The following is a 14253-nucleotide window of genomic DNA, read 5'->3' as shown; positions in this document are numbered from 1 at the left end:
AGCTAGAGACACACATGGCTGAATTAGCTTTGGCTTTAAGTGTTGCTAAAGAGCTGTTACCTATACAAATAAATGTAATCATCTCTTGTGATGGCTAACATGAAACGTTTGCAAAAGATGTACAGAGGTTGGACAATGAAACTGAAACACGTGGTTTTAGACCACAATAATTTATGGATGTTGTTCGTCCTTCTTGGTGGTATGCTGACATTACCATGGATACCGTGGCTCTTGATACATCACAAAGATTTGCTGTCTTGGTCACAGATGCGCCAGCAAGACGTGCACCAACAATTTGTCCTCTTTTGAACTCTGGTATGTCACCCATAATGTTTTGTGCATTTCAATATTTTGAACAAAACTGTGCTCTTACCCTGCTAATTGAACCTTCACACTCTGCTCTTACTGGTGCAATGTGCAATCAATGAAGACTGGCTACCAGGCTGGTCCAATTTAGCCATGAAACCTCCCACACTAAAATGACAGGTGTTTCAGTTTCATTGTCCAACCCCTGTAGTTGGAATGTCCGTCAGCAGGGACCCATTTGGGCTGATGGTCCTATGTTTAAACTGTGAAGATGTGACCTTCAGAAAGTCTCAGTCTAAACATAATGACAGTGACAAGTTAAAAAGTGGCTAAAAGGATCTCACCGGGTCCTCAGTGGGTTCATTTTTAGGTGGCTGGTACTGATCACTGGCAGTCAGTGGGTCAGAGGTCGGCTATGATCCTCCACAGGTCACCAAACCAGAACAGAAACATGTAACCATGATCACACCATTAAGGGCAATTTGGAGAGGACGGTCAAACCAACCTACAGGTTTCTGGACTGTGGGAGCAATCCGAAGAACCTAATCAGAACCCATACATGCAAAAGGAGAACATGCTGGGATAGGTACCCAGTTATTGTTCTATCAACTTCTTCACCTTCTTGAAAAGTTTGAAATCAAGATTGTCTAATTTCCTGGAGAAGACCAGCAAAGTTCCACATTAGGTTCTACTGAGACCCGCAGGACTGCAGTGAAGTCTCTGCAGAGAATGGAGTCATTTAATGGTCCAGACAGAAGGACCGGATCTGGTCCACTGAAACCAGGTGGTCTTTGTCCAGATTGATCTGAACTGTTTTGATTTTGTTTCCAGAGCTGAACTAATTTGAGATTGCTCAGACTTGTACACCAATCAGACACTTGGGTCACAACATTGACAGAACCTTGAAGATGTAGGAAATGCATGATCCAGAGTAAGGACCGTGGTTCTGACCAAGGTGAAAGCAAAACATGCTAAACCTAAACCAGGTTCTGCACCTACATTTCCTAAGAAGAGTCCAACAGAAACAGTAAGATCACAAGTAAAGAACCCAAAAACTCCAGGCTGGTTTGTTCTTGGAGGACCTTCTGTGTTTGACATGTGGTGGAGCTGCTCCGCCTTCCCTTTCATTCCTGTTATTTCCTGCAGAATTCCCCTAGAATTCTTGTGTCTGTAACCTAAGATCCATTCCTGAACCATCAACAGAAAAAGTTCTACTTCAGGTGTCTCCTGAAAGCTGAGGCTCTAAATGTTCCTCCAGTCAGTTGGAATGACTCTACATTTTCCTGAAACCGTTTTTTTCCAAACACACTGAAACCCCAGAATGTTTTCTGAAACTCTCATGACTAAAGTTAGAAAACCCAATCACACCATAGCCTGATGTCTGAGTGGGTCCTGGTCCAAATCTGGGAACAGCAGCACTGAAACTGCAGGTTTGCCTAGATGAGGAATGGACTATGTTTGAAGACCACATGGAAGGTTCTATAGGCTCACAGAGGAGCTAAGGTTTCTGGATTGGTTCTGAAATCACTGGATCAGGAATGTCTTCATGCAAACTAATGGGAGAGAAGATCCAGGAAAGTTGAAGAGCATCTCATTGAGGAACATGCAGCAACTATCTGTAGGAATGTATTAAAGACACGATGTTCTGAGGCCTAAAGGTTTTCCTCAGTTGAATTTTTGGGAGCTTTAACAATAACACAGTTAATGCAAAAGCAGAGTTATTTTACTTTAGAATGTTGGTTCTGATTGGACCTATTATGGTCATTGGATCAGGCAAAGTAAACCTCCCAACTGAATCCTGATCAGAGTGGGATTGTTTCTGAGGAAATCTATGTTTTTGAAAGGAACCATCAGGCAGACCATCAATCTGTCATCAGGCAGAACCAACCCCGTTCTCCCCCCCTTGGCTTGTACTGACTGATGAGTTGGTTAGAACAGAACTCCTGGTGCTGATTGTCGGTTGTATAATGATGTTAGTGAAACCGTGCAAGGCCTGTGTGAACAAGAGCCGTGAGTCATCCCAAAACTCTGCAAACTGAGGTGAAAATGTGACAGAACACGCAGCTCTGCTGCAACCTGGCTGTCGGCCACTGTGGCTGCCGGGGTTCAGTGCCTAGCTGAAGGGCACTGAGGCAGAGAGGCTGGGATGAACCCCCAGCTCTCTGATCTGCAGAACTTTATCCTGCTGGATTCAGAATGTCTGCTCTGATCTGAGTTATGTATTATAACCGTTCTGGTTCAGGCCTCAACAGAATCTAACGGCGCTGAAAGATATCTGGGTTCAACTGTAAGATACGGAAAGAAAAGCCTTTTGTCCTTAATTACTGAAGCTGGTGGTTCTCAGAGAGATGATCTGCAGCTCAGGGTGTCCTCTGAATACCAGAACAATGAGATCATGTCAGAGATTAGCTGAGAGTTTGCCCCCAGCGCTCCATATCAACAGATTTATAAGCAGTTTACAGAGTTGGAAAGGTTGACAGCAGTCCTGAGGCTGGGGAGGAGTCCAGTTAATAAAACTGAAGATGTGAAGCTGCTGAGAGGCCACCAGTCTGCTACAGGCTAAACCAACCCACCTCTGCATGAACCGATCCATCTGGAGCAGGAACAATCAGACTTCTTCACATGGTTGGACTGTAGCAAACATTTATGATGTAAAAGCATCCTGGTGTTTCCGATTATTGCAGCTGGAGAATGTGGGAATGCTGAGAAGAAAACAGAGGAGCTGCAGAAACTGATGATTCAGATGTTTCAGACAGAAGTGCAGAAGTTACATCCTCTCTTTAAACTAACTGGTTTTCTTACTTTGACTATGCTATTCCAGAAGCTTGATGTTATCCTGCCTTTTCCTGTCCAAAACCGGTTTAGGTTTGGGTTTGGGGTCACGGTCCTGCTGAATCACCCAACTGTGTCCACCTTTCAACCATCTGACTCTTGGTTTCTGGGAAAGTTGAAGAATTTGAAGGTATTCCTCCTCAATCATGCCCCTGAGCATGATGGTCCCACCACCATGCAAGGTTAGGTTTCCAAACCCTCATCTTGTCTTCTCCAACCATCGTTGTCATTGTGTCCAAACAGCTTAATATTTGTCTGTTTCGACCATCAAACTTCTCTCCAGAAGAAATTTGCAGCCTCTGATTTCTGTCCAGCTTGAAAGTGTTGATTTGGAGAAGGAGCTTCTTTCTCGGTCTGCACCATCTCAGTCCATGTTGATGTTAAAATGGTCTCCCTGTGGACAGTCACACTGATGTTCCAGCGGTTACCAGTTCATGGGAAGCCTTGGTGATAGAAAGACCAGTTAACCTAGCAAGCCGTGAACCCACACATTCATGGGGAGAATATTACTTTGGCTTCCAGCACCTGTGTGAGGAACCTTGGAGATATTTTTCACTAGGACATATTCTTTAAATCTCACTCATAGTTCCATAGGTTCCCAGCAGAGCTCTAACCTTTAGGCTGGAGGTGTTCTGGTGGTTCCTGGAGTTTCTGAATGTAGAATGGGAGACAGATCTTTCAGATCCAGTTGATCGTTATATAATCACCTGAAGGTGAACGGAAGTTAATCTTTAGAGGAAATGGTCTCAACAGAACTGTGGATGTTCTCAGACTTTCTGTTGTGTTCTTACTAAGGTGAAGACATTTTTAGTAAATGCGGACATTTTTGGAAAACTAAATATTTCTGGAATGTGAAGACGTTTTAGCATGAAGATGTTTATATCTGCAGCCTGGACCTCTTCTGTTCAGTAGCCGGGCATTGGTTCTCGTCTCACACATCTAACTGGATCGGTATGAGGAACATTTGTTTGACTCCAGTTGTTGTTGGTCCCCTAATTTGCATGAAACAAACTGAAGTCCGCTCGGTGGCCCTGAGAGAGACGCAGAACAAAGACCAGAAGCTGTTCTGATGCCGTCAGACATGAACAGACCTGGGGAGCGCCTGCAGCTGCACAGAACTTCCAGTCTGCTCCGAGTATCTGAGATTTGCCAGATTTGGATTACTGGTTCTGTCAAATTCATCCATCACCTTCATGTTGTCTTTATATTACAGCTCCATGACTCTGATCCTCAGACCTGCTGTCCTACAGGTGTCAGATTTCTCCCTGCCTTAGCAGTTAGTTTGAATAAATGGGTCAGTACCAGAACCTGCTGAGGAGGCCCTTTTTAATTGCTTCAAACTGATTTGAACAACATAGAGCAAGCTTCTTCTTAACTCGCTCCGTTGCATTTGCACCAGAAATCCACCTTCTTCAATGTCAACATGGACCAAAACTGCTGAGGAATGACATGACGAATCAAGGCATCTCAGTAGGTTAAAGGGGGCCTAACCAGGTCCTAGCAGGGTGTACCTAATGAAGTGGCCGGCTAAAAAAGGCAGAGGGTCTTTGTATTCTGTTGTCCCTAACTGGAAACCCTGCATTAATGGTTTCCTCTTTAACATTCTCTAAAGAAACAACGATATGGATCACCACAGATTCTGAGAACTGGTCTTAGGTGAGTGAGGGAAAAGATCACAGCTGGTCCAAGATTTTCTTAGAAAATACTTTATAACTCCTTATCTGTAGAGTCAGTATGTTAAGTTTTATTGGTACTTGGTCTGGGCTCCTTGTACATGAGCCACTGCATCAGTGCAGCATGGCATGAAGGTGATCTTCATTAAATGTCAATGGAATTAATAAATGATGGGTGCTTTATATTTAACATTACGGTAAATTCATTACCAGCCATATCCTGCTCTGTGACCAATGAGCTGACAGAACCCTAACACAGGAATACGACCATACATATTTTGGCTCATCTCATTGGCCAGCGGGTACCGTTGCTTAGGATAGATGCTGGAAAACATAAGACGACAACAGAGCAGCATGGATTCGGCAGGCAGGCATTCACAAGTAACAAACACTACAGGAAGTTCACCTTCAAGCAGTAACCTGACCACTCCTCCCAGAAAAAAAAAAGAAAAGGTTGCAAAAATACAGTCGAGTGGGAAAAAGAACAGGCGTGGCTAGAAAGCGTGCACAATAATAGCTATGAAGCCCACTGCACCGTCTGCAGGCGCACTTTTCTGTAGCCCATGGTGGACAGTGGGATGTAAAACAGCACGCTTCCAGTATTGGACACATAAGAAACATGAGAGACAACAGAATCACAAAACCATTCTCACTGATAAACATTTGAAATATTTCAGTCCATGTGTAATGAATGAATATAATATACAATTTTCACTTTTTGAATGGAATTACTGAAATAAAACATTTTTTTCATGATATTCTAATTTTGTTACCAGCACTTGTATATAGTGAAGAGAACTGGCCCAAGTACTGAACCCTGTGGTACTCCACAATTAACCCTGGAGTTTAAAGATGATTTATCATTTACATGAACAAACTGGAATCTGTCAGACAGATAAGATTTAAACCAGCCTAGCGCTGTTCCCCTGATCCCTACAGCATATTCCAGCCTTTCTAAGAGAACATTATGATCGACTGGATCAAATGCAGCACTGAGATCTAACAGAACCAGAACAGACACAAGTCCATTATCTGAGGCCATAAGAATATCATTAGTGAGTTTCAGCAGAGTTGTTTCAGTGCTATGATGAGCTCTGAAACCTGACTGAAACTCTTCAAACAGGTCATTGTTGTATAAATGTTCACACATTTGATTAGCAACTATTTTCTCAAGAATTTTAGATAAGAATGGAAGATTGGATATAGGTCTGTAATTTATTAAATCATCTCGATCAAGCGAAGGTTTCTTAAGTAAAGGTTTAATTACCGCTAACTTTATAGCCTGTGGTTCTGATCCATTTACTAAAGATAGATTAATCATATCTAAAATGGGGCTGGTAATCAGAGGGAACACTTCCTTAAATAATTTGGTTGGGATTGGGTCTAACATACAAGTTGAAGGTTTAGATGAAGCTAATATTTCTGATAACTCAGGAAGCTCCACAGGATCAGAACAGTCCAAACACAGATCAGGTTCTACAGTTATTTCCAATGTTGTCTCACTTGCTGAGGATGAAGTAATCATCTTTGGGAGTATGTCAAAGATTTTATTTTTAATAGAATCAATTTTATTTAAGAAGAATCCCATAAAGTCATGGATGCTAAGAGCTAAGGGAATGGATGGCTCAACAGAGCTATGACTCTGTATAAGTTTAGCAACTGTACTAAAGAGAAACCTAGGATTATTCTTGTTCTCTTCTATTAATGATGAGAAATAAGCTGTTCTAGCTTGGCGAAGTGTCTTTTTATACAACAGTAGGTTATTTTTCCAGATTAAGTAGGAATCCTCTAGGTGTGTAGAGCGCCATTTTCTCTCCAATTTTCTAACATTGTGCTTTAAGGTACGCAGCTCTGAATTAAACCATGGAGCTAGCCTCCTATGAATAATTACCTTATTTTTCAAGGGGGCTGCATTGTCTAATGCATCACGCAATGATGAAGAAACACTATGAACAAGAGAATCAATTTGTGAAGGGGAAGAAACAGAATAATTGCCCTCCACTGTGCTTTTCAGTGATAATGAAGAAATGAAAAGTGGAACAGATTCTTTAAAGGTTGTTACAGCATTGTCTGATAATGATCTATCTGCTTCTTGGTCTGAACCCTGGGTTGTCAAAGTTTTGGAGAACTAATAAATTGGTCCAGATTCCTAGAAAGAAGAGCTGCTCCATCCAAGGATGCCGTCTCACCAGATCAGACCAGGTTTTCCCCAAAATGTTCCCCAAATATTAATGTACCCCGCGTAGTGGGAACAACAATGAACACTTGAACTCAAGAACCTCAACCTTCCACAGGAGCTGCTGGTCATCTTCTACACTGCCATCATCCAGTCTGTCCTGTCTTCATCCATCTCAGTGTGGTTTGGATCATCCACCAAACAGGACAGGTCCAGACTGCAACGAATAATCAGGACTGACCTTCCCTCCATCCAGGACTTATACAGGTCAAGGGTCAGGAAAAGAGCTGCTAAAATCTCTGCAGACCCCACACACCCTGCACATAAACTGTTCAGAGCTTTACCTTCAGGTGGCGCTACAGAGCACTGTTCACTAAAACCAGCCGCCACAGAGACAGTTTCTTCCTCCAGGATGTTTCTCTGTTGAACATTTAATAGAGTACAAAACAACAGCATATAGATGTTGCAAATGTACCTTTTTATTATATATGTGTATATTGTACATTGTAAATATGTTTATTCTGTAATACAAAAACAAAACAAAAGAGCAAAGTGAACCGGAGTCAAATTCCTTGTTTGTATGTACGAACTTGGCAATAAAGCTGATTCTGATTCTGATTCTGATTCTGATTGATGGTACTTCTATTGAGAACCTATTGATATTCTGCTGTAGATGTTGACTCTCCTTAATGGTTTTGGGGCGAACCTGCTGGTTCTGAAAGCCCGTCGGAGCAGAGGTTTGTCATATTAGCACATATTGGACACACACAAACAAATAAAAATCAACAGTTTAGACTCGTAAACTCATGCCTGTCAGCCTGACCATCAGAAACTGACTGTTGGTTCTGGTTCTGTTGATTAAACATTTAACTCTAGGGCCCTGGAGCCACATGTAACCATTTAGAGCCTCCAATGTGGATCTAAAGTTTTAAATTTTGCGGGAATAAAAGGTATATTTGGCAGCCTTTCTATTTTCTGTGCAGACGTTCCACAGCTGAAGGACACTGATGGTAAAAGGAACATTTATTTCACTGTTCAGTTAATTTTCATCATTAATGCATAAATATTTGTTTTTTTTCGTCTGTTTTTATAAACAAGGCTCAATCTAAACATTTCTTTATTCTCTCTTTATAAAAGTTTCATTTTTCTTTTATTCTAAAACCTAAACGGAGAAATAAAGTCATGGTTCTTTAAGTATAAAACACATGTATTCTTCTACCATATATGTTGCAGCTCTAGTTTGATTTGATGGGACTGAAGCAGGAAATGGATCTTTGGATTTTAAAGGTGGCCTCAGACCACCGCTGCTGCCCCCTGGTGGCCGTGACAGCTCCTGGTACATCCCTTCTTCTGTCTCCTTCTGGACCAGAATCCCATCTGTGTGTGATTGTCAGGAATTTCATTATTTAAACTGAAGCTGGTGTTGAAAACGGTGCTGAAACCAAATCCACACCCAGTACTGACCCAGCTTGACCCAGCTGGTGTCCTACTGTGTTCAAGCATTTTCCTTATATCTGCTGCTGGGATCTGCTTCATTTTATTTGATCTTATTCTCATCTTACAGTTAGAACAAGATCCAGTGCAAATTTTCTAATCCTTTTCATTTTTTGCAGAACCTGTAAACCAGTGGATCAGAACTGGTCAGAAGTTTTTTCACTGCACCTGTGATAAAGAACTCGGAGCGGTTCTGATACTCTGTAGGTTAATGCTGTTATGCTGTAACTTCCTGGTTCTAGGAACCTTTTCATGGTGTTATTCTGTTTTCAGAAACGTCCTTTTTCTAGTTTAAGGTATTAATTTGTTTCCCTGCACACATCTGAAGGCACAGATCTTTGAGGAACTGTAGCAGAAGGGACTTCATGTTCTGTTGGTGTTTTAATATAAACCTGAATATTTCTGGGAACATTTACTGGTTCTGATCTTTACTGTGTTCTGGTTCTGAGCTTCACCAGCAGCCTGCAGGCTCAGTCTTAAGGAATGAACCCAGACTTGTTGAAGTTCCAGGAGGGTCAATGAAGACAGGGACGCTGAGCTGATGTGGACTCTCATTTTATTCTCAGGTCGGTGAACAGAGAAGAAGCTCATTGGCTGCCTCAGTGAGTCACCGAGGAAGAGGTCGATGAAGATGAAGAGGAGATCACCTTTCCATCGATGGTCTCCTCCACCACAGTCATCACTTGCCGGATTGTGGAGGAGGAGCTGTGGACCAATCAGAGCACAGATAAGCTGAGCGTTTGGATCACCTGTGGACCTCAGAGTCCTGAAAGGTGCTTGAGGCTCACCTGCCGCCTCCCTCCCCGTCCAGCAGCCGTCTGTACTGTGCTATCTCCATCTCCAGTCGGGTCTTCAGGTCCAGCAGCATCTGGTATTCCTGGGACTGTCGCTCCATGTCGGCTCTCAGCTGCACCAGTTGATCCTCCAGAGATGTCACCTGCAGACACAGCACAGGTGAGACTGTAGCTCCTCCCACTTTGACTTTCTCACAAATCAGGACAAACAGAACTGAGTGGGTCTTACCTGCATCTGGTACCCGGACAGCTGCATGGAGTATGTGTTCTGAGTCTCAGCCAGGGTCGCCTCCAGTGATGCTTTCTGTACAGAAACCACAGAAGAAGAACTGGGATCACCTTGGGCTCCAACCAAATAAAACCTGGTGCCAGGTGTTAGCAGGTCAGTGCAGTGGTCCAGTCTAGGTTTTATCATTAGTGAAGTCAAGGATGATTCTGAGGCAATGCTTTTATTACTCCTAGTCTGGACCTCTGCAACTCCCTCTATGGTGGAGTGGACTAGTCTCTGCTTCATCATCAACAGGTCCAGAATTCAGAAGCACATCTGCTTTAGATGATTTTGAATCTCTTTTAAAAACCCATTTATTAACCTGGCTTTTAACAGATAGCAGAACCACCAGTCCCGGATCTTCTTTTATTGCAGATTTTATTGCTCTTTTATTATTTTTATTCTTCCTTTTAGTTTTTATTTACCTGCACTTTGGTTGCCTTTTGGTTCATAAAGCGTTTCATAAATACATAAATGATGACGATGATGATGATGCATAACTGCCTCCAGAAGTCACTTAATTGTAAGCAGCTGTGTGTGATTCAAGTTGAGTCTAAATGCAGCTGTTTTCTGAAGGCCTCAGAGGTTCTTGAGAACAACCAGCATCTTGAAGACCAAGAAACACAGCAGAAGGGTCAGGGAGAAGGTTGTGGAGCAGGGTTAGGTTCTACAACAATCTCCCAGAGCATCATCACCAGGGACAGCTGGTCGGAGTTGATGGAAGATGGATGGAGCTAAATCCAGGACAATGCTTGAAGAGAACCTGTTAGAGGCTGCAGGAGACCTGAGACTGGGGTGGAGGTTCACCTTCCAGCAGGACAACCACCCTGAACATCCAGCCAGGCCTAGTCAAAGTGCAGACTTAAATGCTACAGATAATCTGTGGCAAGACCTGAAAACCGATGTTCAACATATGTTCTCCATCCAATCAGACTTAGCTTGAGATGTTTTGCAAAGACATGCAACTGGATCTGCAAACAAAGGTGGTTCTACAAAGTTGTGACTCAGGGGGAAATGCACGCCCCTCTTCTCAGATTTGTTATTTATAAAAATATTGAAACCATGGATCATTTTCGTTCCTCTCCATGGTTCTGCTCTACTCCATCATATTAAGTCCCACTAAAAGGTTTGTGATAGACAAAACGAGGAAAGTTAAAGGGATGTGAATACTTAGGGGTGTGTATAGTTTGTTGATATGTGTTTGGTTTGTTGCTGTTAGAGAGGTGTGTGTCAGTGGGTGTGTATCTCCTCACCATTCCCAGCATGGTCTGCAGCTCGATCTCCAGAGACTGGAGCGTTCGTTTCACCTCCGTCACCTCGCCCCTGGACTCCTGCAGGGTCGCCGTCTGAGAGACCACCTCTTTGTTCATAGTCTCTGTCTGCACACACACACACACACACACACACACACTCTCAGTTTATGCTTGGACTCACAACGTGAGAACAGGAAGTGATGTCATGGCGGGCTCACTTTGGTCTGGAACCAGGCCTGCAGGTCTTTTTGGCTCTTGGCGGCGATGGCCTCGTAGTGCTCCCTGATCTCCTCCATGACCTTTGTGAGGTCCTGGGCTGGGGCAGCTTCCACCTCCACGTGGACCTGACCGCTCATCTGAGTGCGTGTGGAAACTAGTTCCTACACACATACACACACACACCATCATTAGTTGTGATAAAACTATATTTTGTCCTCTGTCACCATGGTGCTTCCAGCTCTCTGTGGGACCTTCTGCACCTTGGACACCATCATCTTCTTCAGCTGTAACCATCAGCTGCAGTGAGACTCATGCAACAGGCTGGACATATTCTTGGCATGTAAACTGTGTATTTCAGACATTTCATCTTCAGATGGAGCCTTCTGTGGGTTGTCCATAAAGTCTCACCTCCTCGTGGTTCTTCTTCAGGTAGATCAGCTCCTCTTTCAGACCCTCGATCTGCATCTCCAGGTCTGACTTGGACAGAGTCAACTCATCCAGGAGCCTTCTGAGTCCGGCAATGTCGGCCTCCACCGACTGACGCATGGCCAGCTCGTTCTCGTACCTGCAGGAGGATCAAGCAGGGCAGGTCAGATGTTTCATGTGGTAAACACCAGATCAGGTTTATGAAAATCTGACTCAGTTGAATAAACATTTTAACGGGGTCGGAGCTGTGCAGGACTCACTTGGTCCTGAAGTCATCTGCAGCCAGGCGAGCGTTGTCAATGCTCAGGTGGACATCTCCATTAACCATGAGGACCTCCTGGATCTGCAGACAGGAAGTCTGAAGTTACTCCCTGGATGCAGTGAACACCTGAAGCAACAGGTGAGGTCTGATGCAGACAGACTACATGATACTGATCCTCAAACTGGAGAAATTTGAGCTTTATTGCAGCTCTTAAGGTTGTCACACTTTATTATGAAGTCAGTGTTCATGGTTTTAAGGGCAGATTTAATAAATTATAGATAGAAGTGAAGATAGGAGCAGGAATCTGAATATTCACTCAGAGAAACATACTCTGAAAGTTAATTCAGAACCTCTGGCAGAACATTTCTAAAACAAATACCTGAACAAAAGAAATGGAACAAGAACAATGAATGAAATGTGCAGGAACACAGATCAGTGTTTGGAAGAGAGCTGAGAGAACCCAGCTGAAGGAATAGAAGCCCAGCTGGAGCCACCGTTAACCACTGAGTAGGAGAAGCAGGCCTCCAGTGGGCTGAGGAGAAGTTGTCGGGTTCAGATGAAGGACCAAAGCACAAACTGGTGCAGGAGCAGACTCCATCCTGCAGAGCTGGAACCTGGTTGAAGTCCTCAAAGAACTCAAGCTCTTGAACAGGAAATACTTCGTGTTTTTTAGATCTGCTGGAAATGAGCTACATTTTAAAGGAAATGTTATTTCATGATTGTTTCTTCTCATGAATTCTGTCTCAAACTGCAGCTCCTCACCTTCTCAGTGATGTCACTGATGGAGCTGAAGAAGCTGCTGTTGTCCCGGGTGGAGGGCCCCACCTTGCTCTCCACAAAGTCCCTGATCTTCTCCTCCAGTTCAGCATTGGCCTTCTCCAGCTTCCGCACCTTCTCCAGGTAGGTGGCAAGGCGGTCATTCAGGTTCTGCATGGTGAACTTCTCATTCCCGACCAAGCTGTCCTCCATGCCAGACGCACTGAAGCTCATCTGGGAAGAGAAGCCTCCTCCACCACCACCCATGGAGGAGAAACCTCCACCACTACCCATAGAGAAGCTTCCACCACCCAGGGAAGAGGAGGCGGAGGAGATGCGGACCCCCGAGCCTCCAGCCCCTCCATACACGCTGCCAGCCCTCATTGAGGAGAAACCTGCACCTCCTCCAAAACCGATCATGGAGCCGCCGGAGCCGGCTGAGGAGCGTATGGAGCGGGAGATGAAGGTGGAGGTCATGATGGATGCTGTGTTTCTGCTGTGGCTGGAGGCGACACAGAGAAGAGAGTGAGGAGCAGGGAGAAGGTGCTCCTTTTAAAGTTCCTGCAGGAGGCGAGGCTGCAGGAATGTGAGGAGCTGGGTGTGGAGATGACCTTTAATCAGACCTGTTCCAGCAGAATCTGAAGCTGCAGGCTGTTCACAAAATGCTCAGTTTAGACGCCCAGGTGTCTGCAAACGTCAGCTTGCTTCTGAGGAATGTCAGAGCGTAGCCTGCAGGTCCAGGTGGAAGCTCAGAAATCTCTATTTCAAAGAACCAGGATCAGCTTCTTCTCTCAGTGGTAGAGAAGTCCAGGCTGCAACTCATCCCAGTGACAGTTGGGCTCAAGGTCATTTAGAGCTGAATAAATTATGATTTTTCATTCATGTAGATCCTGAGGAGGTCCTAAGGCTGTGTCCCCGAAAGTGTCTGAGATGTTAGAGGATCTCCAGTTTGGATGAAACTTAAGGTGATAAAAATCAAAGCTTTCCACAGAAGCAGTGGGATGTCCGTCCCTCTGCAGGAAACCATTCAGGGAATCTGCAGGAATGGTTCTGCGTTGTGCTTTGGTTGGTCACCATTCAGAGCTGGATTAGTTGATGACTCCTGGATGTCAGATCCTCTGTGATCATCTCTTTCACATCCTGACCTCTTGGTTCTCACCTTCTCTGCACGGAACATTAAGAACCCAGATAAGACGACCTTCTGAACTTCTGATGCTGTCTGCTTATCTGAGGTCAGATCCTGGAAATGCTCCAGCTCCTGCTGGAGGATCCCACCATTTTCACGGATAAGCAGGGATATAGGTGGTTCAAGCATCACATTATGACCACTGACAGATGAAATGAACAACATTGACCATCTCTTTGTCATGTTACTTGGTAGGTGTGACATATCATACAGGAAGTGAGCATTTTATCCTCAGAGCTGATATCAGAGGCAGGGAGAGTGGACAAGGTGAAGATTGGCAGAAGTTTATTCAAGGACTAAACTGTGATGACTAGATTACTGGATCAGAACCTCTCCAAACCGCTCCAAGAGGTGTTCCTGGTCTCCACTGGTCCATGGAAGGACCAGCGCTGAACCAGGGCCAACATTCATTGATCCACATAAGGAGTGAAGGCTGGACCTTGTGGTCCGATCCACCAGATGAACTACTGTAGCTCAAACTGTTCTGCTTTATTCTGATGAATCAAGGTGATGGATGGGTTTGGATGAAACCATTACCCGGGGAACACAAGGAACCAAGATGCACTCTGAGAAGACAGCAAGCTGTTGGAGGCGGATGGTTTGTCCAA

The 14253-nt window shown here is 44.3% G+C and overlaps 1 protein-coding gene across 1 annotated transcript; it reads right to left on the bottom strand.

The window, feature by feature from the left end:
• Nucleotides 1-9020: 9020 nt before the first annotated feature.
• Nucleotides 9021-12996, bottom strand: LOC124863599 (keratin, type I cytoskeletal 13-like). Its single transcript, XM_047358054.1, has 8 exons — nucleotides 12466-12996; nucleotides 11702-11784; nucleotides 11424-11580; nucleotides 11015-11176; nucleotides 10797-10922; nucleotides 9505-9579; nucleotides 9270-9418; nucleotides 9021-9186 (listed from the first exon to the last, which is right to left on the bottom strand). Exons 1-8 carry the CDS (start codon nucleotides 12934-12936, stop codon nucleotides 9081-9083), a joined length of 1329 nt encoding a protein of 442 aa, XP_047214010.1. The 5' UTR covers nucleotides 12937-12996; the 3' UTR covers nucleotides 9021-9080.
• Between the last annotated feature and the right edge of the window lie 1257 nt (nucleotides 12997-14253).

The sequence above is a fragment of the Girardinichthys multiradiatus genome, chromosome X (assembly GCF_021462225.1).
Source record: "Girardinichthys multiradiatus isolate DD_20200921_A chromosome X, DD_fGirMul_XY1, whole genome shotgun sequence".
In the NCBI taxonomy this organism is placed as follows: Eukaryota; Metazoa; Chordata; class Actinopteri; order Cyprinodontiformes; family Goodeidae; genus Girardinichthys; species Girardinichthys multiradiatus.
Note: the sequence above shows the minus strand (reverse complement) of the source record. Positions and strands in the feature narration are given on the sequence as shown.